At 44.6% G+C, this 25,306-nt stretch overlaps 1 protein-coding gene across 1 annotated transcript in view; it reads right to left on the bottom strand.

The window, feature by feature from the left end:
- Positions 1-24,234, bottom strand: part of LOC120105817 (single myb histone 6-like) — a 29,296-nt gene extending 5,062 nt beyond the window's left edge. Inside the window, exons 1-3 of the mRNA XM_039118572.1 lie at positions 24,143-24,234; positions 23,769-23,780; positions 15,669-15,753 (exon numbers count right to left, since the gene is read on the bottom strand). Of these exons, the coding sequence (XP_038974500.1) occupies positions 15,669-15,753; positions 23,769-23,780; positions 24,143-24,234 (189 nt within the window). The remainder of the gene's footprint in view (positions 1-15,668; positions 15,754-23,768; positions 23,781-24,142) is intronic.
- Between the last annotated feature and the right edge of the window lie 1,072 nt (positions 24,235-25,306).

The raw sequence follows: 25,306 nt of genomic DNA, 5'->3' as shown, positions 1-25,306 counted from the left end.
CACGCCGCGGCCTCCTGCTCCACTACTCCCTGCAACGGCTGTACCCGATGCTGCCCACGATCTCCTGTATCAACCGTACAAAGCGGAGCTCCACTACGCCCTGCCATGACCGTACCCGGCGCTGCTCCACGACGCCCCGTAACGGCCATGTCAGTGGCCATTCTATCGTGCCCCACGACGACAAACCCCCCTGAGAGACCTCCTAGCCAGGTATATATGCGGCTGGGGGAGAAGGGGGGGGTAAGCAATACCTCCCAGAGCACTCTCTCCCACTTGTGATTATCATCTCTCCTCCTCCGATCTCCTCTGACTTGACCGTCGGAGGGCCATCACCACCCTGGTGGTGGTGCAAGGCTTGTTTGCAGGTTCCTTGGCGGAAGGTGGAGCGCAACCAGCACCAACCAAGACAACTCAGGCGGAACCCCGTTCACACCGTCGTGTCAATCGTTCTCGGTTTGGACCACCAGCAACAGTTGGCGCTAGAGGAAGGGACGAATCTCAGAACGATCGTAATGGCACGGCGAGGTGGTCGCGGAGCTTCCAATGCTTCCGGTCGCGGAGCCTCTCGTGCCTCTGGCCGGGAGGCTGCTGCGTCCCCAACACACTCTCAGCAGCATTCCACCGCTTCTCCTCCCATTCAGACGGTCGAACCTGCTCAGTTCGACCAGCTAGCCCAGCAGGTTCGCACCCTCGCGGAGGCAGTGCAGAATCTGCAGGGTGTGATCTCTCGGGTGCCGCAGCGGGCTCAGGAGCCGCTGCTCCCGAGCACTCGCCTCTTCCTCACAACCCGCGCTCCTTCCTCTCCCATGGAGAGGAGCGCCGGCGCGGGGAGGATTCTCGAGTGCGGTCCATTCTGCCAGGACCTTCTCATCGGAGCTGCGCGGGGTACGAGAGGCGGACCCGGGCGCGTTCTCAGACACCCCAGTCCTCGAGGGGCCCGCACTCCATTCGGTCCCCCTCGCGCCGCTCCTTGTCTCCCACCCACCGGTCGCGCTCCCTGGACCGGCGGGTGGACGATCTCCACAGACAGCTCCAGGTCCTGAAGGGCCACTCCAAAGATCCCTTCGCCGACTTGGAAATCTCCTCCCAGCCGGCGCTTGCCTCAAGGATCCTGCGAACCCTAAACCCGCCGGGGTTCAAAATGCCGGCGATCGAACCCTACGACGGGGCGGCGGACCCACGGGACCACGTGGAGAGTTTCAGGACTCTTATGCTCCTCCATGGAGCATCGGATCCTCTCCTCTGCAAGGCCTTCCCGGCGACCCTCCGCGGCCCGGCAAGGGCGTGGTTCGCCGGCCTGGAGGCTAATTCCATCCAGTCCTTCCACCAGTTCACCCGTCTCTTCATCAGCCATTTCGCCGTCAGTAGCCGGCGAAGACTGGTCTCCGACTCCCTCTTCGATGTCCGGCAGAACGAGGGAGAGAGCCTGCGGGATTATCTCACCCGCTTCAACAAGGCAACACTGGAGGTCCGGAATTTGAGCCAGGAGGTGGCTCTCTCAGCCCTGAAGCGAGGCTTCCGGAAGGGCAGACTCACCTTCTCCCTGGACAAACGTCTGCCGCGGAGCTTCCCGGAGCTGTTGTCTCGGGCAAACCAGTATGCAGACGCCGAGGAGGCAGCCTCCCACCGGAACAAGGAGGCCGCCGAAGCCCCTCTAAAGCCCGGGAAGAAAAGGCGAAAAGAGGCACCCCAGAGGAGGAGCCCGACGCCTCAACGCCGGCGCAGAAGCCCGTCACCAGCAAGGAACCACGGCGCCACACGCCCTCGTTCTCCGCACCGACGCTTCAACCGGTACACCCCACTCCTGGCCCCCCGGGCCCAGATCCTCATGGAGGTCAAGGGGCGGGAGGACCTCCCGGTCCCGAGGCAGATGAAGAAGATCCCTGGGAGGAAGCCTTCTCGGGCGTACTGTGAGTACCACCGAGACCACGGCCACGATACCGAAGACTGCTTCCAGCTTCGGGACGAGATCGAGGCTCTCATTCGCCGAGGACGTCTCGGTCGATATGTAAACGACCGACGTCCCCCCGCAGACCCGCGTCCAGCCGACCCGGCCCCTCAGGAGCCTCGGGAGCAGAATCGACCCGTTGCGGGAGTGATCCACACCATCACTGGGGGCTGCCCTCGGCCCGTGAGGAACGCAGGGGGCTCGGCGGAAGTATCAGGAGTGGCCGTCGCAAAGAGGCAGCGGGTCGGAAATGTAATCACTTTTTGTGATGAAGATGTAAAGGGGGTTCAGACTCCCCACGATGACGCCATGGTGATCTCTCTCACTATGGCGGACTATGATGTAAGGCGCGTTCTTGTGGATAGTGGAAGCTCAGCTGATATTTTGTATTACGAGGCCTTCCAAAAGATGGGCTTTTCCCGACAATTGTTGCACAAAACATCCACCCCCCTCATAGGATTCACTGGAGACGCTATCTCGGCCGAAGGTGTCATCGAGCTGCCTGTGACTGCGGGCATTGCACCCGCAGAAGCCACGGTGCGGCTCGGGTTCTTGGTCGTCCGTGTCCCCTCGGCCTACAACGCTATCCTCGGACGACCCGGACTGAACGCCCTTCGCGCGGTGGTTTCTACCTACCATTTGCTCATGCGGTTCCCCACAGCGGCCGGGATTGGAGAGGTCCGAGGTGACCAGCCGACCGCACGGCAGTGTTTCCTAGCAACTCTCAAAGGGAAGAAGCCCATGGAGGCCCTAAGCGTCGAGTCACTTGACGCCAGAGACGAAGTGGCCTTGCGGCACGGGGAGCCGGCCGAGGGCGTAATCGAAGTTCCCCTCGAAGAAGACCGCCCGGACCGCACGGTCCGGGTCGGTGCCAACCTCGACTTGGAAGCTCGGCTCCGGTTAGTGGAATTCCTCCGAGCCAATGCAGATGTGTTTGCCTGGTCGGCGGCCGATGTACCTGGGATCGACCCGGAGGTCGTTTCTCACGCCCTCAACGTCGACCCGACCCACCGACCAGTAAAGCAAAAGAAGAGACACTGTGCCCCGGATCGGATCCGGGTGGTCGACCAGGAGGTAGACAAACTCTTGGAGGCAGGTTTCATAAGAGAGGTGAGCTACCCCGAGTGGCTGGCAAACGTCGTACTTGTCCGGAAGGCGAGCGGGAAGTGGAGGATGTGCGTCGACTACACCGACCTGAACAAGGCGTGCCCCAAGGATAGCTTTCCGCTTCCACGGATAGACCAACTGGTCGACGCGACTTCCGGATATCAGCTACTGTCTTTTATGGACGCCTTCTCCGGCTACAACCAAATAATGATGGCTCCACAGGACGAGGAGAAAACTGCCTTCATAACAGACCGGGGGCTGTACTGTTACAAGGTAATGCCCTTCGGTCTGAAGAACGCTGGCGCCACTTACCAGCGCCTCGTCAATAAAATCTTCAAGGAGCAGATCGGCCGGAATATGGAGGTGTACGTGGACGATATGCTGGTAAAAAGCCGCCATGCAGACCAGCACATTGCAGATCTGGAGGAGACTTTCACCACCTTGCGAAAGTTTCGCATGAAGCTAAACCCAGCGAAGTGCGCTTTTGGTGCTTCGGCCGGGAGGTTCCTCGGTTTCATTGTCAACCAGCGCGGGATCGAGGCCAACCCGGACAAGATCAAAGCCATCCAAGATATGTCCCCTCCGACCAAAGTGAAGGAGGTTCAGGAGCTCGCTGGAAGGGTCGCCGCGCTCGGACGATTTGTGGCAAAGTCGGCCGAACGCTGCCAACCATTCTTCAAGGTGTTGAAGCGCCCAAAAGACTTCCTCTGGACGGCCGAATGCCATGCGGCGTTCGACCAGCTCAAGGAGTACATGGCGTCTCCTCCCCTGCTGTCCAAGCCGCAAGAGGGGGAGATGCTCTACCTTTACCTGGCGGTCTCCCCAACCGCAGTCAGCGCAGTACTGGTTCGGGAAGAGGCAAGACTTCAGAAGCCTGTATACTACATCAGCCGAGTCCTCCGGGATGCCGAGACGCGGTACACGAAGGCTGAGAAGATCGCCTTCGCGCTGCTGACTGCGACCAGGAGGCTTCGCCCCTATTTCCAGGCTCATTCTGTCACCCTTTTGACCGATCAACCACTGCGGCAGATTCTCAGCAATCCAGAGAATGCGGGACGGCTGGTGAAGTGGGCAGTAGAACTTGGTGAGTTCGACATCCGCTACCAGCCCCGACCAGCCATCAAGGCCCAGGTACTCGCGGACTTTCTCGCTGAGTGCACTGTGCAGGAGGCGGAACCTAAGCCGCCGGAGACACCCAGCCTCGATCTCCCGATCTGGACGCTCCACATTGACGGGTCGTCGAACCCTGAAGGTGGAGGGGCTGGGTTGGTCCTCACCAATCCCGATGGAGTGATAGCCGAGTATGCCTTGAGGTTCGGATTTCCAGTGACCAACAATGAGGCGGAGTACGAGGCCCTAGTCGCGGGACTCAAACTCGCCAAGGAGCTCGGCATCCGGCGTCTGAAAGTCTTCACCGACTCCCAGCTGGTGGTCGGGCAGGTTCGAGGGGAGTTCGAGGCGCGGAGCCCGACCATGCAGAGCTACGTCCGGAAGGTGCAAACACTCATTCCCGACCTCGGCAGTGTTGACATTCAGCAGGTCCCGAGGAGCGAAAATGCCAGGGCCGACAGGTTGTCCCGCCTAGTGGACGCAGACACGCACAACTTGTCGAGGGCAATCTACCTGGAGACCCTGGATGCCCCGAGCATTGACGGGGCTGGAGCGGTGATGGCAATTGATCCGGAGCCGTCTTGGATGGACCCGCTCGTCGCCTACCTCGCCGAAGGAATCCTCCCTGAAGACGAAGATCAGGCCCGGCGGCTTGTAAAGAAGTCCGCCCACTACGTACTTTATGAAGGGAGGCTGTATCGGACCTCGTTTACCGCCCCCCTCTTAAGGTGCCTCCGCCCCCGCGGAAGCGGCCTACGCCCTCGGCGAAGTCCACGAAGGCATCTGCGGATCGCACTTGGGGGCTAGGTCCTTGGCGCATAAGATCATGAGGCAAGGCTACTATTGGCCGACCTTGATGGAGGACTCGAAGGACCACGTGCGGAAATGCGACGCCTGCCAGCGCCACGCCAACGTCCAGAGAGTCCCCTCTGTCCCCTTGGCGCCAATCACCGCGCCCTGGCCCTTCGCACAATGGGGAATGGATATCCTCGGACCATTCCCCGTCGCTTCGGCCCAGCGGAAATTTTTGATTGTCGCCATCGACTACTTCACCAAGTGGGTGGAGGCAGAGCCACTGGCCACCATCACGGAGGCACAAGTCCGGAAGTTCGTGAAGAAGAACATCATTGTCCGATTTGGAGTACCTCGGGTCCTCATCTCGGATAACGGTCGACAGTTTGATAACAAGCACTTCCGGGACTTCTGCGAGGAATTCGGGATCGAGCATCGGTTCACATCCGTGTCGCATCCCCAAACCAACGGCGAGGCCGAGGTCACAAATCGGACAATCCTCCAAGGTATCAAAGCGCGGATCGGCCGGACGGGGCAAGCTTGGGTCGAGGAACTCGAGAATGTCCTTTGGACGTATCGGACCACACAACGGACTCCTACTGGTGAGACGCCTTTCAGCCTAACCTATGGCACGGAAGCCGTTGCCCCCGTGGAGCTCGGACTCCCCTCGCCTCGGGTGGCCGCGCACCGACCCGAGGCCAATTCAGAGCAACTCCGAGGGAACTTGGATCTCTTGGAAGAGGCAAGGGAAATGGCTCAGGTACGGATGGCAATGTATCAGCAGAGGGTGGCCCGATATTACAACTCCAAAGTCCGACCGAAGCTTTTCAGAATTGGAGATCTGGTGCTGAGGCGAGCTAAGGCATCTCAACCTACGGAAGGTGGGAAGCTAGCGCCAAATTGGGAAGGCCCGTATAAAGTTCGTTGGGTAAACCGACCTGGCTCCTACCAGTTGGAAGCCCTAGATGGCCGAGAAATTCCAAGGGGCTGGAATTCCGCCTAACCTGCGGATGTATATACCAGTAGAACAACAAGGGCCAGAAAGACAATTTAAAAAGGTTGCAATACTTTTCATTTCAATAATTTCTGGTTACCAGTGGCGTGCTCGTGTGATTACAAGGAATTCCCAGAGGGGAATTAGGGAGTAAAGAAGTAAAGAAGAGGTGGGGACCCAAACCCTCAACCCAGGGCGGCTGCAGTCCAACCAGAAGTGGGTGCTTTCTAACCGGAGGCGCCATCCAGCACCTCACCAAAAAGAGGAGAGCCCGCCGCAGAAGAAGCTCCCGCTGCCCCCAGGGGAACGCCGCCTCCAAAGGATTTCCATCTTCCCCAGTGGTAGGGAAGAGAAGGGATTCGAGGGGGAAGAGTATATGGAGGCGCGGTCCCGGATTGAGCGTCCGGCGCAGAGCTCAACCCAGAGGGCTGAATTCAAGGAGGGGAGATGTGATCCCGGATGAAACGCCTGAGAGCGGAGTTCCGCCGGGAGACCCTCCTTGTTGATTCCCGGATGAAACGCCTAGAGCGGAGTTCCGCCGGGGGAGACCCTCCTTGTTGATCCCAGATGAAACGGCTAGTTGGCTGAAGTTGTAAGGGGAGCGCCTCCCCTTTCCTTCGGACCAGGAGTCTCTCAGTCATATGCCAAGGAGGAGGTCCGCGATCCATGGGCAACCCTGCAGCTCCGGCTTGGCAAATTCCATCGTACCTGCACCTGTATTTTATAGCCAAGCTGCGGCCCCCTGGTAGTTCCGGATACGGGTCGCTCCAATAAATGCAGGCGCACTGAATCCGGAGCCGTTCCGGCTCCCGAGGCGTATCTCCCCGCGATTTCCTAAGCGTCATTCTCCTTAAATCGCATTCTTTGTGCAGGACGATCCGGGGTGACGTATACCCCTAGGTCCACGTGTCTCCGCTCGCGCCCAGGCCGCATCTCCTCGAGAACCCGCGTATCGCGGCCGCGCTCAACTAACACTCCTCACCAGCAGCAACTGGCGATCCGATTTCCCAGGTAACGCATTAATTAGCGTTTAATACCCTTCTCGTGTTCCCCCAGGCAACGCTTGGAGGAGAGGAGAACACGGTCGCGGCTGGGGCACAGAGAAACCCCGATGGGCGGCGAGCGACAAGTGGCCGACCCAACGAGTGGAATGTCCCGAGGCTCGGCCCTCGGATGCCTGGCTAACCCGATGATCATCCGGGAGCAGACTAGCCGGAAGCCCCGACCGGTCGCCTCGGCTTGCGCCAGCCTAGGCCGACCAACGAGTGGAATCTCTCGAGGCTCGGCCCTCGGATGCCTGGCTAACCCGATGATCATCCCGGGAGCAGACTAGCCGGAAGCCCCGACCGGTCGCCTCGGCTTGCGCCAGCCTTGGCCGACGCAACGAGCGGAATTTCCCTGAGGCTTGACAACCCTCAGATGCCTGGCTAACCCGATGATCATTCCCGGGAGCAGACTAGCCGGAAGCCCCGACCGGTCGCCTCGGCTTGCGCCAGCCTTGGCCGACCAACGAGCGGAATTTCCCTGAGGCTCGGCCCTCGATGCCTGGCTAACCCGATGATCATCCCGGGAGCAGACTAGCCGGAAGCCCCGACGGTCGCCTCGGCTTGCGCCAGGCTTGGCCGACCAACGAGCGGAATTTCCCTGAGGGCTTGGACGGCCCTCGATGCCTGGCTAACCCGATGATCATCCCGGGAGCAGACTAGCCGGGAAGCCCCGACCGGTCGCCTCGGCTTGCGCCAGCCTTGGCCGACCAACGAGCGGAATTTCCCTGAGGCTTGACAACCCTCAGATGCCTGGCGTAACCCGATGATCATCCCGGGAGCAGACTAGCCGGAAGCCCCGACCGGTCGCCTCGGCTTGCGCCAGCCTTGGCCGACCAACGAGCGGAATTTCCCTGAGGCTTGACAACCCTCAGATGCCTGGCTAACCCGATGATCATCCCGGGAGCAGACTAGCCGGAAGCCCCGACCGGTCGCCTCGGCTTGCGCCAGCCTTTGGGTCCGACCAACGAGCGGAATTTCCTGAGGCTTGACAACCCTCAGATGCCTGGCTAACCCGATGATCATCCCGGGAGCAGACTAGCCGGAAGCCCCGACCGGTCGCCTCGGCTTGCGCCGGCCTTGGCCGACCAACGAGCGGAATTTTCCTGAGGCTTGACAACCCTCAGAATGCCTGGCTAACCCGATGATCATCCCGGAACAGACTAGCCGGAAGCCCCGACCGGTCGCCTCGGCTTGCGCCAGCCTTGGCCGACGCAACGAGCGGAATTCCCCTGAGGCTTGACAACCCTCAGATTGCCTGGCTAACCCGATGATCATCCCGGGAACAGGACTAGCCGAAGCCCGACCGGTCCGCCTCGGCTTGCGCCAGCCTAGGCCGGACCAACGAGTGGAATCTCCCGAGGCTCGGCCTCAGATGCCTGAGCTAACCCGATGATCATCCCGGGAGCAGACTAGCCGGAAGCCCCGACCGGTTCGCTTCGGCTTGCGCCAGCCTTGGCCCGACCAGCGAGCGTAAGGAAATTTCCTGAGGCCTAACCCTCGGATGCCTGGCTTAGCGCCGGAAGAGTTCCTGAGGCCTAACCCTCGGATGCCTGGCCTAGCGCCGGAAGAGTTGCCTGAGGCCTAACCCTCGGATGCCTGGCCTAGCGCCGGAAGAGTTTCCTGAGGCCTAACCCTCGGATGCCTGGCTCAGCGCCGGAAGAGTTTCCTGAGGCCTAACCCTCGGATGCCTGGCTTAGCGCCGGAAGAATTTCCTGAGGCCTAACCCTCGGATGCCTGGCTTAGCGCCGGAAGAATTTCCTGAGGCCTAACCCTCGGATGCCTGGCTTAGCGCCGGAAGAATTTCCTGAGGCCTAACCCTCGGATGCTGGCTTAGCGCCGGAAGAGTTTCCTGAGGCCTAACCCTCGGATGCCTGGCTCAGCGCCGGAAGAGTTTCCTGAGGCCTAACCCTCGATGCCTGGCTCAGCGCCGGAAGAGTTTCCTGAGGCCTAACCCTCGGATGCCTGGCTTAGCGCCGGAAGAATTTCCTGAGGCCTAACCCTCGGATGCCTGGCTTAGCGCCGGAAGAATTTCCTGAGGCCTAACCCTCGGATGCCTGGCTTAGCGCCGGAAGAGTTTCCTGAGGTTTAACCCTCGGATGCCTGGCCTAGCGCCGGAAGAACTTCGGGAATCAAAAGTCACAAGAAGCAACCAAGAGCTAAGAAAAAAAAAAAAAGGGGACGAGGGCGAGATGAAGAAATATTCAACGTGCATTAATTTTCAGGGCCGAGGCCCATACAATTGGGCAAAACGCCGACATACAAAAATAAAAAAGACAATGGAAGGTACAAGAGGTCAGCTTGGAGGAACCCCGAGTCGGGAACGCCGGGCTCGTCAGCGGGAGGTAGGGAAGCAGCAGGAGAACCAGCAGGCGATGGCGCCGGAGAGGAGTCCAGGAGGAGATCTCGCTCAGGTCAACTTCGGGATACTTAGCCGACACCCTTGCCAGGCCCTCCTCGAAGCCCAAGGTGAAGGCTTCGGCCCCCGCGTCCGACGCGTCATGGACAAACTCGTCAGACTGGCGATAGGTCCGCCACTGCCTCCGACATATATGGCGAACTCGGCGGACTGGCGATAAGCCTCTACCGCCTGACGCCCGATTTCCGCCCTCTTCTCGGCCAGCTCCGCCTCAGCTCGCTCCATAATCTGAGCCTTGGCCTCCAAGACCTTCGCCACAATCCGGCCTTCGGCATCAGAGGAGACCCTCAGCAGATCAGCCTGAGCCTCTTTATGCTTCGCCTCGGTAGCAATAAACCTTATGTTTTTGTAGCTTAAAATGTATAGATATAATCAGATGAGCTTCACCATATTGTAGTGTATGCTTAATAATATCCACTGTCTATTTCGCAAGATATTGGAAAGGTGAGTTACCTTAATCAATTTCCCACTTGCTGTTAATGCCTCAGTTTTGCAGACAACAATCGTTTGAAATCTGGAGGAGGCCAATATTGATCCTACATGAATCAGATAGACAAAATTCTGAGCCATCCATAAGAAACTAGAAGAATGTTCAAACATCACCTTCATTTTCATGTCAGAGTTCCAGAATTTTACATTTAATGCATGATTACCAGCCTTCTCCAAATTAAGATGATCTCCATTCTTGATAATGCGACAACAAAAAACAAGTAAAGGACATGCCTTTACTGCTTTTAGCTTACACGTCCTTTATCATTAACTTACACATATATCCCATCATTATAAAAATAGTAAAGCTAAGCACGTAATGGCATAACTCTGACCCAATTCCCTTTTCTTGAAACCATAACCAAAAAGGAAAGGAGAAAAAATTGTCCTACATAAAAACAGGTATACAATGATGTTCTCGAAAAAAGAATGAATTCACATCCATTTTTACAATAAGATAAGACGAAAATTTAAGTTAAATGAAAGGATGCACATACACATTTTATAGGAATCATAAAAAGTTGCAGGAATCAATTCTCAAAAACAAACCCACTCAGCACTGACAAGATGGGGGAGTACACTGAATAAAACACAAAGTCAGCAAGCCTAAAAAGTGATTATATTCCAAGGTACATAACTATTAAAAAAATGAAAATATCATAAGAGCCCATATTCCCTTAATAAATGCTCTAACAAATTTCCAAGCACAAAATATAAAACTAAATATACCTAAAAGCAGATTGACTTTTAGAGAGAACATGCAAGTACCTATCAGGATTAAATCGGTGATCCAAAACTAGTTGCAGTCTCAACAAGACATTTTAAACACAAGAATTGTAACATACTAAAGAAAAGTATAGAATTTCTATTTACTTATTTATTGTTGTCTTAAGCCAGTTACATAAGAAAACTGTTTTAAGATGACAAAGACAATTACAAACAGATACATGCCTTAAAGAACCTGTGCAATGAGTATTTCTATAGTTATTCCAGAAGGTAAAAATAAGTGGGCTCATTACTCATAGGAACCATGTGAAGTCCAGAAGGCCCTCCTAAAATCTTCAGCAATATATATACCAAGAGAGAGAGGGGGAGAGAGAGAGATGGGGGGGAGGGAGAGGGGGAGAGAGAGAGAGAGGAGAATGTTCATCGACTCTATGTGATTATACCATCAATTTTTACTCATTATGGGCTCACCTAATCAGAAAAGGAGTTATGAGAAAGGATGGAAAAGAAATACTGTTCTCCTTAATCCCACTAATCTTGTTATCAAAAATTTCTTCTCTCTCTCTCTCTCTCGCGCGCGCGCAAGGAACCCATAACATGAGATAAGGAACTTGCAATTCTCTCTTCATATCCTACCACATTTAGTCTCAAAGCTTCCATGACATCGTATTTACTGTTCAATTAATTTTTTTCAAGACAAAGGCACCATGATATAAGGAAACCTGTAACCATCCTCTCCTAAAACATCCACCCATATAGAGTTGCCTTCTTAGTCCGACCATTTCTTAACAAGCACAAACAATTTCTTTAATGTTTTTTCCTTTAAATAAACAATTTTCCAAACCATTCCCTATTTCTTCACAAGCACAATTCCAGGCACGCACAGGGCTCTCTCTCTAAAGCCACAATTATTCCACATGCCAACATCCCTAAAGTGAGAACATCTAAAATCTCCATATCCAAATGTTTTCTGCAAGAGGAAAGAACCAAATGCTTCTTTACATATTCTCCATCTTCACATCCCCCCCCCCCCACCCCCACAACTTCATTCTTTTTTTATCTATTGCAGACACATGGAGTCTGAGAAGAGTGCTTCTCCAAGGTTCCTTTATGGAGTTGTCAAACTTCGCATTCCACAACACAACTTTTCAAACCAAAAGCATCATAGAAGTTATTAGTTTCTGAAGAATACAAATATATGGAGTTTTACTATCATCATTCTTCTTTACACTTAATGAGAACTATATCCTGCAAATAACAGCGTAAGACTTTTTCAATTGTTGTTCCTTAGTCATTACTTTCGGTACCCAAGTCTGAGTGAAAGAAATAAATCAAATATTGGCTTCATTAAGGTAGCATGCTATTCTGGTGATAGCTCTTGAACATTTTGTTCTGAGCGCATCTCAGTGTCTCTTCTTTCTTTTGTGAAAGAATAGGGTTGGATTTTGCTTTGCCATAAACAAAACTTGGAAAGATACTAGTCCAGTTATCAGTCAAATGGTTATATGGTAACAGCATAATCTTAACCCTTCATTCATCCTCATCAACCAAATGGCCAGGACACCAAATGACTCTGTTGTCAACAAATATCACTGCTTAACGGATGTTTTGAATTAATGTTTCAATCGTTATCAGTTCAAGTTTAACATGAGGGCTTTTTTTTTCTTTTTGCTTTGAGTGTTGTGAGCTGTTATTGGATTCCTTTGGCTGGATTTTTAAACCTTGTTCTAAGCTTTGGGGATTTTGGTGGTTTTGTCTCATTTTATTTTCTGGTTTCTGCCTGTTGGGAGCTCTTCGATATCCACTTCTTTTTCCTTTTTTTGCTCTATCAAGTCCATTTTCTTAGTGAAATGAGAGTAAACTCCATCACTGGTTTTTCATAAAGGAAAGTGTGTTAGTCCGTTTTTTACTTATTGCATATTGTCAGATTAATGTTATTATTCCATGTATACTTTCCTGATCATGAACCTGTTCACCAATAATAGAATAACATCTTATCCTCTTTTTGGACCAACCATGCTAATCAGGTTTTCTGGGTTGTAATTCGCATAAGATCATTACATATCAACAATGTCATGAAAAAAGGATACATGCCTTAATCAGTAGTTGTGGATTAAGTAGCTACTGCATCATCATGGAAATGTATGGTGCCCCCTAATTACATTCTATAATGAATATTCTCATCACAGTTTTTTCAAATTGTGGACTATGGACCAAGAAAATAATGAACTGTGCTAGTAAATTTCCGTTAGAGTTTTTATGATGCTGAAACACATAATTGCAACTTCATGAACAAATCTGCAGTCTAAGAGAATCCTTTGTCAAAAATCATCATTACATGCTTTAATCTAACATGCATCCTCTGCACACGGGGTACCGTCATCATTTTGCTGTCAGGTCAAATTCAATAGCATATTTTCTGTTTCTCTTTAAAATATGGAGCCTAACAGGAATTCCTATTTTTTCAATTTGATGATTGTTTCACGGGATATAAGTTATAAACTTATAATTGGATTCACTGAAACTACAATTTACTATGCCATTTATTTGATGATTGTTTCATGGGATATAAGTTATAATTCGATTCACTGAAAATACAATTTAAGCTGAAATTACATCAGTTTCGGCAAAGTTTCAACCAATTTTGGCATTTTTGTCTGAAGTAACCAAAATTGTCATTTTCCAATATTTTTATCATTTGATAAGTATATATGTTTAAAATTTTCTAATATTTTCTGGAAATATCAATAATATTCAATATCACATTAATGATTAATCAAAGAGTCCAATGATCCAATCTATGTTACCCTAGGCTAAGCGTGTTAATATGTAGTAGGCAACATGTGATCATAATGTGCATCTTTATACTTTATTAGTTACAGAACATTACATGACTCTACCATTCTTCTTTTCTTACTTATAGGTTTTTTTTTAATAAAATAATATATTATAATAAAAAAAAAATAAAATAGGTTTGTATTAGATGGATATTTGCTTGCTTAGATTGGTTATTGAGATGAAATAAAAATTCAATACTTTAGAATTTTTCCTTGTATATGGGTTATTAAAATAAAATATAACGAAATATGCTTGGACAAAAGGTTCAATTAAATATAATATTTAGAACAAATGAGAAAAATTACAAAAAATAGAGAAAACATAAACTAGAAATTACAGAAAAATTAACATATTTAATATATTATGCTTTAACATAGTTTAGTTTCGATCTAAAACTACCTAAAGGTCCCCAACTACACAAACTATGTTCCTTAATAATGAAAAGCAAATAGAATGATGTGACATTTTTTTTATTTTTTTCTATTTTTTTCTCAATCTTTTTGAACAAAACTCCTAAAGTCAGTGAGAATCTGTCGACACTTTTCCAAGGCACCAAAAACAAGAATCTATCCAGAGGACTAAAACCGAAAGGGAGAACCAGTTTAGAACCTTGATGTAAGAACTAATTAGTGCAAAACTTTAGAAGGTCATAAACAATGATGTGCGCATTCCAAGTAAAGCATTATTCAAAGTCAATTGTCAAGAAGGCTTCTATCTAAAATTCAATCTTCCAAAAAAGGAACCTTTCAATTGAATTCAGTTATTGTGGACGGTTGATGACATAAGGTGTAAAGCCTTCTTCTTCAAGGGTTAAAAACTCATTTCCAAATAAGCTAAATGCACATTAGGCTTTAAGGCATTAGCCTTTGAGAACCCTACAACGAGCCAAGTTTGATGAGATTAGATTTGGAATTGTTAATTTCAGAATGAAAGGTTTATCACTTTTTCTCCTCTACGAAGTTTTTTCCCATTTTTCCCCTTTTGAACTCCATATGTCTTATACTTGGCAAATGAGGAGGATCCATAAAACCAAACCTACATAGTTGGGAAAATGCTTGATGATTATAATTATGATTATGAACTACTTATGTCCTATGAGTCCCAGTATTATCTTATCCAAGGGCAAGCACAAAGAAGCCCGAGACATACAAGCAGTCAGAAATGAGGACCATCTGGGAAGGTTTCATGCACATTCCAGTAATCCCAGATATCATGAAGAAAGCAAAAGACAAGGGGAAGACACTGCTTCTATCTAAAAGCAAGGATAAGAAGACACTGCAGCAAGCAAGGTAACCCGACCCGTTTGTGTACACAAGGGCTATCAAATGAGTGAGCTGCTTGCAAGCAGTTTGTGTGTGGCTTGAAATTCAGCTTTGGTTCAGCTTGCTCAATTAATAAATGAGCCAAGATAGAGCCAGGTTTGTCTCCCTCATGATCGCTCAATTAAACTTGAAATAGAATTAACAATTAATTTACACATAAAAATTTGTTTTGTATTATACTCATTAAATAATAAGTATACGTAAAAAAAATGTATTTTAACTCTGATATCGAGAAATAAACAAAGAAATTAGCTCAGATATATATAATAAAAACCATGCAGGACATCATGCTCTAACCAGATAATTTAAATGAGCTCTTTGTAAGAAGTTCAAATTTGGCTCAGAATCAAATGAGTTGGCATGGGTTTGGCTTAACTACAAAATGAGCCAAGCTTGAGATAGGCCTAGCTTGTTCAAGCTCGATTTGTCTATACCCCTACGTGGACATGTTTACACATGTATACACATAATATCTGTTATTAATTAACTGATACGTCAAGTGATCAAAATAATTTTGTTTTAAAGATTTAACTTTCCTCCCTTTAAATAAAATCACTTTTTCAGTTCTACATACATACAAATGTGCAGATTTTACTAGCAATGCATGAAAATATGTTCTCTTAAATTCAGGTGCAGCAAGAATGGTTAAACAAACTTGACAATTTCAACCAGTTTCATTCACAAAAAATAAAATAAAATAAAAAGTTTCAAAAGTTGAATAAGCTCCTAGTATTAATAAAATCAGCAAATAAAAAATTATCAGTATATTAATTGTCAATCATACAAAGAACTGCAACAAGAAAAGATAGGCTAAGGTTTTGATTGTACATGTTCTTTAAAGCAAAACAACTGAGAAAGTTTAACCACGGTAGGAATTCACCTCTATATACATGGCAATGTCTGTCTTGTCAGACCCAGAAGGCTCCTTCAACGTTGTTATAGCTTCCAATATAAGATTTTCTAGCCTACATACATCAAAACAAAATGAAATAAGATAAGAATAGAACCAAGTAGGTAGCATGGACAGGTAGAAGCAATAATTGCAAAATCCAAGGCACATCTTACGTGAAACTTTCAACATAAGATTAACTGTCTAGGAAGAGGAGAATCAATATTAAATTTGCTATAGTGAGAAGAAAAAAGTATAGATAAAACAAGCATGGAAGCATGGAATAAAGTCAACATTCTGAGGACTAATAAATTTCTGTCGTTTTGCCATTGCTGTTGCTGCTGATCTAAATAACAAAAATAATGATACCGAGCTATTTGCTGCCCTTGCGGATCTTCTTTACTCATAAGAAATAAATATAACAAAAAAAGGGGATCTAAACTGGCTTGCAATAAAATTTTTCCATTCAAATTTGATGAAGTTATGAAACAGGCATGCAAGCAAGAAAGGCCACCAGAACAAGTGATATCTAAATCCTCATATACATAGAAATAGATTTTTTAATAATTTCTTACCCCAAAACAAACTAAACAAGCAGTAGCACTGCCGACCAAAACCAAAAAGTATCCATAATCATCACATTCAAAAAAACTGCAGCCTTTCTCGACAGTAGTGTCCAAGCTAATAGCACAGCATGCCATCGATAAAACTAAGCTACAGACATATTTAAGAATTAATACAAAATGCATGGATTTAACAAGAACTTCCATCAAGATTGATCAGTGTTCTCTTCTGAATATTGATCATCATGATCTCAAATGAAAAACCATGTAAACTTAATCAGAACGAGAAAGCTTTATCCATCTAAAGACATCTTTACAAGCATTCACCCTTAGTACCGTCGGATGCATACAAGTAAACACACGTATATTCATGTGAACTTAAGATAATATTTTGACAACTAATCTTCAGACAGATGTCAAGCATCTGGCTAAGGACCAAAATCCATGTACTTACTGTAGGCTTACTGCCAGAATTAACAATAATGCTAAGTAGAAGCTACAGAGATGCCATCAAACTTCTATTTTCAAATTGATGTCACCGTGACAATATAGAGACAGACTCAGAATTGAAGGCAATTACTGCAGCATGGTTTGGTGGCTGCCTGAGAGAAGGCTTACGAAATAGAATACTCATATACTTAAAGCAACATATATTAAGTCTGGCCTGCTTTACTCTCAAACATTCTAAACTTCACAACATTGCATGACTTATTTCATTATAAATTTTTCTTTGCATCATAAAGTCATGCATCCCCCAAACAGACCATGTGACTTCATCCAACATGCTCTTATTGTATTAGATATATCTTCATCCCCCTCCTTACTGTTTTGGTATAATAGATCCAAAATAAGAAAGATGATCATGATATGACATCTTTCTGATTTAAAAGAATCACTTCAACTAATATGGATTAGTTAGATAGCATCAGGCATGTCCAGATTAGTCTTGGGTGTTAAGATTCAATATATGTAACATTATTGCATTTTGGAAGAATAGATTAGGGTGCAAAAGTCAACACTGTCAAAGGGCATAACTTCCTTGACTGATTTTATTTTCTGCTTTGTTTGCTTAAGAATTAGAAGAGTAGTTCAGATGAAGAATTCACATGCCTTGAAGTTAACTCTAGAAATTTTTTAAAAGTTTATTGAAATTTTAACAGTTCACTTTTCCTTCTTGAAGCTGAGAATTGTATGTCATCAAAACAGTATGCTTATCCCACAAGCCGTAGAACAAGAGGAATGAAATTTGTCAAGCTGGCCAGCCTTACTCCATCAAAGTGTCAGACTCATAAAGAAATCAAAATAGTACATGCACTACATAACACAACCATGCTCCCCAATTTAATCATTCTAAGCACCAATTTTAATGGACAACTCATTTGCAAAACCATTTAAATCACATTCCGTATGCTCCATTTGTTCTATTGGTTTTGATGACCTTGTCTTTTAGTATTTTCTCTGCAGATCCAACTGGGTATTTAAACTTATCCTCATTTCATCAATACATACTATATCACAATAACATACCTATTTGTACATTGTTAAGGGGTTGTTTGGATGTCAAGCTTTATATGTCACTTTTTCACAAAACAGGTTTTATTGCTGAATTTCATACAAGCATGTTTATATATGCAAATCCCGTTTTGTAAATTTAGCTACTTAGCTATATTTTCATTAAAACAAAGTTTAACAGTAGCTCTTTGTTAAGAAGTTGTTTGGTTATTCAAATTTACTATGGGTTTTAAAGGTATAGCCACCATTGGTTTGCATAAACCTCCCTCCTGCTACATTATAATATTGCAAATGATGACTTAAAAATGAACCGAGTTGATTAATATATGAGAAACCAACTTATTTATTAACTAAAGAAAGATTAAGATGATTAAGTCAAAGATTTAGATGAAAGATAATAGGTTAACTTCAATGGCAGACAAAGTAAAATATGGAAACTGTCTTCTCAAGCTTGAAAATCTGGAAAGCATAAAAAGCCAAAGTTTTGTTTTTGGAGGGGAGCTGGAAAGAAGGAAGTATGAACCACACCAAGCTTCCATTCGTGGAAGTAATGAAAGAAAGAAACACGTAACAGAAAATAGTAAGAGGGAAAGACAATCAAAAGAAGCATATTTCATGAACCCAACCACTAAATATTTCACAAGGATTAAAACCAGAACCGCTAATACATACTTCACACACTTCAAAACTTAGTCCTAAGTACATACTTCATAGATGTCAACCCCTTTCCCCCAAGTACACAGTTTATAGAGATCAACTGCTTATCTTCACAAAGAGGCTGGCGTGGTGTTTCGGCATAAGAAGGAACGGTGAATTCTCTGATGGGAGATATGGATAAGCTTGTGCTAGGGAGGAAGGGATTTGGGAGAAGGAAGGGCTTGAGAGGGGAGGGAAGGATATTGTGTGGATAAGAAAGAAGTCGCACATTATTGAGAGTAAATAAATCCATTTGATAAAATCTCATTTTCTGAAAAAGAGGATCCCCAGGTTCTTCATAAAACTCAAATTTTGCAATTTACTAATTACCAAGTAAACAGAAATGAGTTTTATTATTCCAACCACAAAATTGTTTCAAGTAAAACTCTCTTTCTAGTAGGTTTGGATATACAGGTTGTATCAAAACTGTACATCCAAACAACCCCTAGATTTTTATCATAAATCCATTTATGACCAGTGTGAAGAGGTTAAGAGTTAGCATTAATCCAAGTTGTATTTTATCTATTGAAATTTACCTATAAATAACTTTGTCACTTAGCTAACATAGATGATGCAATAAAATCCGCAATAAAATCTGCAATGTTGTGCATCATCTTTATTGTTATATGTGCAGCATAACACTTATTTAATCACTTGAACACTTTCCTAACTTTCAAGGTCTAATTAAGTACCTAGTTATCCAAATTAACCTAATTTATCTCGTGATTTGCCAAAACTCAGCTGATATTTCATCTTTCTCTTACCCTTCTATGGCATTTTCAAAGCCAACTCAATTTCAATGTTCATGAGTGAACCACCTCTCTGCCTCATCTATCTTTATGTTTCTAGGAATAAAACTACTACTATTTCTATCAGATCATTAGCTTTTTTTTATCAAACTTATATAATATATAATCATGCCACTTAGATAAGGATGCAAGGAAATCACTTACCACTTCCTGCAAATGGCAATCCCTTAATCTTTCTCATAATTAAAAATTAAAACAAACTATTTTTAATTATTGTAATGCAAAAACCAAGGTTTACCAAACCGAGCCAAACTGTCTGGTTCGTCCGTACCGAGCTGACCCAATGGAGGACCGTGTCGGTTCACCTCTTTTATTTGGGATTGGTCCGAAACCGGCTGGAACAGTCTAAACCGACTGGTTTCGTGCAAAACTAGTGTGAACCATCCAGTTCACACCGAGTCGGGCCGATTCCGAACCGCCCCCCTCCCCCTCTCTTTTGTTATAAAGGACCGTGGGAAGACCCGAGAAGTTTCTTAGGCCTTTCCAACATTCTTTGAATAGTTACCCCTTCCCCATGGCGACAGTTACACAAATTTAGCATGATTGAAGGAGGATCCAACCCTAAAAAAGGTATGCTTCCACTTTCCTATCTCATTTCCTCTCTTTTTTGGGGGGGGCCTCCAAAATATAGCTCGCAATATTCCACGCATCCTTCCAGCTGATCAGCCACAGCGACATGGGTCACTGGGGAGCCAATCATCACATGACTCCTTATCCAAGACATCCTCTCAGAGATATGATCGAGAGATGCTTAGACGAGGTCACTACGCTATCCGATCAATTGGTCAAAAGGGCAACATCCATCCTTCCAACATAGCCAGGCAAAAAGGGGCACGAAGTGTAAGCAGGCAGAGAGGGGCACGAAGGATAAACAGGCAGAGAGAAACACGAAAGGTAAGCAAGCAGTTGCTTAGCACACCAAAAAAGAAAAAGAAAAGGCACTTGCAGCCCCCATGCAGAGTGTGGAAGAGAAACCAGTTCACTCAGATTTAGAAACCAAGAGAAACAGCGATGATAGTTCTGATAGTCATAGATCTGCTGATCAGAAAAGAGTGGAGGACATGAGACCACCGTATATGAGACAGCCGCAGGATGGTCTAAGATTCACCGGTAAGTCCTAGTTTACTCATGCAGCACAAGATAGGAACCACAATGCAAAGGATACGATTGCATATAAGAGATGGGCTCCTCAAGGTCATTCAGAAGGACATGATGCAGCTGCAAATGACCTCGCACATAGAGTAGGATCTATGGAGTATCATATTTCGAGTCATATACTGGATTCTATTATTTGCAGCCATAGGCAGTCTGTAATCTATATGGATACGAATATGGATATGATGCATCTGAGGCATCGTCTTCCAGTGGCTACCATCCTATGCAGTCCGGAGCATCTTATGAGTTAGATTTTGCTGTTGGTATATTCGGATGGACACCTCCACAATCATATTATCAGCCAGACGACACCTCTCAGCCAGAACTTCAGCAAGAGATCCGAAAGTGTTTATAACCCAAAATGTGTTCCTTATGAAATGAACATACAAGACTACAACGCCATTTAGTTAGACAGGCATCACCATTCGACGAGATTTTAGGTATCGGTATGCATGTTGTACTTTAAATATATATAATTGATTGTATTATTTTATATTTTCTACCTCACTAGTTGATTTTACGATATTTCATGTTGCTTCTTGTAGCATACAACATCTCACTAATTATTTATGTTTTGTATCACTTGAAAACAGTAATATGCATCATTTAGGTTAAACCGAGAACATATAAACATCAAAAAAACATCAAATTATACTTAAGATCATTAAAAAAGTTAAAAGTAATTGATTACTAGTTAATCAAACCTGAAAAAATTAAAAAAATGGGCGTGCCAGTTCGAAAACAGCATGCCCAAGCATACCGTGTGTCGGTATGGTACTGAACTGGTATCATACTGACTTGCCTGCCGATCAGTATGAGTCCCGATACCGGTTTGGAGGATCTTGGCAAAAACTTTTGTTGCCCATACATGAGTCTATGTCTCTACCTAGTTTGGGTGGTTAGTGATTAATTCTCTCCTCTCACTTAGTTATTTCCAATTTTCATAACTTCTAAAGATCTCAAACAAGAGTGTCCATACTGAAAAAGCACACTTTTCATTCTATTGAAGGCACACTCTACTAGCAATGGTTCACCACTTTCTCAACAAGACATCCTAGTTTTTTCTAACTTTATCAAAGTTTAAAAGACATCAAGTACATGTGGTTAGAGACTATCTATATAAGACCACCATAAGACTATCTATGTAAAGCACATACTATTCCAATAAATGAACCCCCTTTAGTTCTCTCTTCAAAAATTATGCAAAGAAGCATGTTTGCAGAATCTAACTGTAGCAATATGTACCAGCCGACTTCTATCAGTAGGGAACTAAAACTCATTATGCCACCCTTACCAAGTGTTAGTAAGAATTGAAACATACAAAAACCACACCAGTTGGGTACCTGTATAGGTACCCAAATCGATACTGCAACCTTGTAGAGAAGACAAATAAAAACATGCAACACCAAATGCAAGAGCGCATTTTCAACTCATGTGACTTGGACCAAAAGAATTAAATAATAATGACATGATCACAACAAATCAACTGTTTCCCCTCCGCTTCTTGAAATTAGTTTAGCATGTAGGTAATCCATGGTAGGAGAGCACCTAATAATGACATGATCAGAAACAAACCAACATTTTTGTTAAATATTAGTGAAGATAATAGATTTTCTAATTGTGCTGTGGTGTAGCATATTTGAAAGCCTTATCCATCATAGCATCATCAAATCCTTATTCTTCTTTAACCAATGCATGCAATGCATGTGCTAAATGCTAGTAGGCATGAGTCTTCAAGCTTAATTTTTCCTATTCCATAGTTACAAATCTCAATGAACTGCTAATTTGACATGCACATGCCACATTGTCCTGAGAAAGGAAACTAACAATATAAATATAGATGGTTACATAAGGATGCAGACATATGGCCGATCACCGGTGAATATGGGAATAAACAATGAGAGATCTCCTATAAATCAGCCTCTAATAGCTTGCTACAATCATTGCCTTTTTTATTCTACATACCACATGTTATTTTTGCATTCCAGTCAACTAGCAGGTGTTCTTGGAAACAATCAACATGCCCAATTGCACTATGCTCATCAGTTTTATGGTTAACATGTGATCTAGTAAATCTAAAATTGTTTTATAAGTAGCTTTCCACCTGATGGAAGCTTTCCCCACAAAACATCAAATCGACATGAAGAGACCTACCACAAAACCTTGAAATAAATAAAGCAGACCTACATTTTGAGATATACTACTAATACTGCAATACTCAACAGCTTTTCAATAATCTTAGGGCTGCTCAACTCTTTATAGTTTTATGAAGAGAGAATCCAATTGAATAGAGTTTATTTTTTTGCAAAACAATGACTTCGGGTTACAAATTCCCATGGTGTTTCTTAAACTTTTTCTCCTTCCTTCCTATCTTTAAGAAGATAGACAAGTAATAATCTTCACATTCAATTTCTCTTTAACAGCCCTCTTCCTCTAGTCTTATTTTTCTCTTCTTTTTCCATTCCTGCCTCCTCGTCCCCAAATCTTTTTACAATGCTTAGTGTTCCAATCTTCGACCTATTAGGTCTCCCCTTTTAACACTTTGTTTTTTGATTCTTCTTTCTGACTCTCTTTAAACCTTAATGTAAATCAATAAACTATTTCAATGACTTCAACAAATACAATATATCAATTGCAACAATCCTTCACCACTTCTTCCTCCTAAAGCTATGACTCCTTCCTCTAACCTTTTCTTTTCCCTGCTCATAGAATAGATCACTTCTTCCTTATTTAATACCTATTTCCTGCGCCTTCATTCTCATCTTCTTTCCACCTACATAACTTTTCTTCACACCATTTCTTCCTGGGCTCGTCTTTTTCTATTATTTCATCCCTTTTCCTAAACCAATGAAATTATTAACTATAACAAAACCATATAATAATTTGAAATCTTGCAAAGCTTCCAAAAGATTCAGAACTTTTAATTTTTTGCTCAATAAACATAGGGCAACTTTAACTTTACTGAAAATTTCAACAATAAAGCATACATCATCAATCTATCTTCCTAGCCCAACTTACTACCTTTCCCAATTTTCATGGACATATATAATTCTAGAAAAGGTATGCATTTCTTTGTTTCTCCAGCTTAATCTAAACAACTACTTCCATTCAACAGCTCTAAACCACCTTCCATTAACATATGTTGACACTGTTATAGTGCATACAAGATGAAATCTCCTGCAGCATCTCTTATATATATAAATAAACTACCTTCGCAAAAATACAAAGGCAAATACATTCACTCAAATTACATATCCGGACCCAACTGATATTATACTAATGGGCCAACAGATCAAAGAGTGAAACTAGTAATGCAACCACATATTAGGCAGCAATGAGCATCAAAATACACAAACCTTGAATTAGATCTTTAGGACCAGGAATCCGTAAGGATTCACTAGACACTGCAAGAGGCTCGCATTAACAATTTCATCATTGTATCCTTAACTATTGTACTGAGTGCCATCAGGTTATCATCATGCTTGGAAACTTGTTTGCTCTTTTTCAAAGCTATCCTGGCCTTCTCCCGTGATCCCCATCCACTTGCAGTCACACTTATGTTCCGCCACTTTCCTGTCCAATTCAATAAGATAAAAGGAAAACAAGCATAGCAATTTTTAGATTGATTGGCAGCATTTGACATCACATATTTGAAAACCATACTTCGTGTTTTTAATTCACAAAATTTGATGATTTTCTTTTTCATTAATAACTGAACATGTTAAGTTACATTAAGTCAAGAAAGGACTTCACCTTGAGATCAACATTCGACCTCAAACATAAGATGCCACTAAATTCAGGATCTTTCATATCGTGCGCCATTTGCCAGCCCCATGCTTAACAACTCCAGCTTTGAGTGCAGCCTCTTCCTCTGCGGTCCATTCTGCTTCGGAGCACCCATAGGATAATCCTTAAAAATGTTCAGGAGGAATCTGATGTTGTAACCCTACTAACCTATATTCACATATCAATCCACAATCAGTTGAAAGGAAATATTGATCAAACAAAAAGCTACAGAAAAATAAAAAATTTCATGCTCAACGATCAAAATGAGTGAAGTTTCGTAATCACAATTTCAAAGTTCGACAATTAATCAAATTGATGAAAAACAAATGGATGAAAAACAGAATCAACCAAACTGCGTTCATTGCAACTTGATTCCCCGTTTGGCAATAAGTATAAACAACACAAAGGGAAGAGAGAATCCAAATACAACAGAATATGCTTTCCTCGCTTCTATTGATGCCACTATTATAATTTTAACAGATATAGAAAATTCATACATAAAAAACCACAGAAATTTATGATAGTGGAGTACGAAGACATAAGAAATTATATAAAAGACGTTCAGTTTCAATGATAGTAACTACCAATTTGGAAAACACAGATCAGAAAATTCAAAAATGATTTCAAATCATGTCCTGGAGCCCTGTTTTCTGTCATCAAAACGAGTCTTTTAAATTGCCAAGACATAAGATTTTTTTTTAACGATTCCAGTTTTAACTACTAAATAAACTAAAAAAGAAAATTCTGGATGATAGATGTAGATAGTACAAGCATATAGATCTTTGCGGGTAGAACCAAAATACCCTACTCAGAGAACAACAGAGAATTAATTAAGAAAACAAGGCTGGATGGGGAAAAAAATACAATCCTGATCTAATACAACTGATTCTAATCAAAATGTTACGTGAAAATATCCCCCAATCCATTGGAAAAAACCCGAGGTTAAGAAATCCGCAATGTATTTCGCACAAAAGTCTAGGGTTTCGGCAACAGGAGGAAGGTCGGTGAATAATTAAAAACAAGTGGAGGTGAAGGCCGATTTCGGTGCGGCTGTCCTAGACAAATGCCCAAAGCGTTGTTTTCGAGCTTGAAAATGCGGCGACGATCT

Source organism: Phoenix dactylifera, unplaced genomic scaffold (assembly GCF_009389715.1).
Source record: "Phoenix dactylifera cultivar Barhee BC4 unplaced genomic scaffold, palm_55x_up_171113_PBpolish2nd_filt_p 000373F, whole genome shotgun sequence".
Classification (NCBI taxonomy): Eukaryota; Viridiplantae; Streptophyta; class Magnoliopsida; order Arecales; family Arecaceae; genus Phoenix; species Phoenix dactylifera.
The sequence above is the reverse complement of the archived record's forward strand: the minus strand, read 5'-3'. Positions and strand labels throughout refer to the sequence as shown.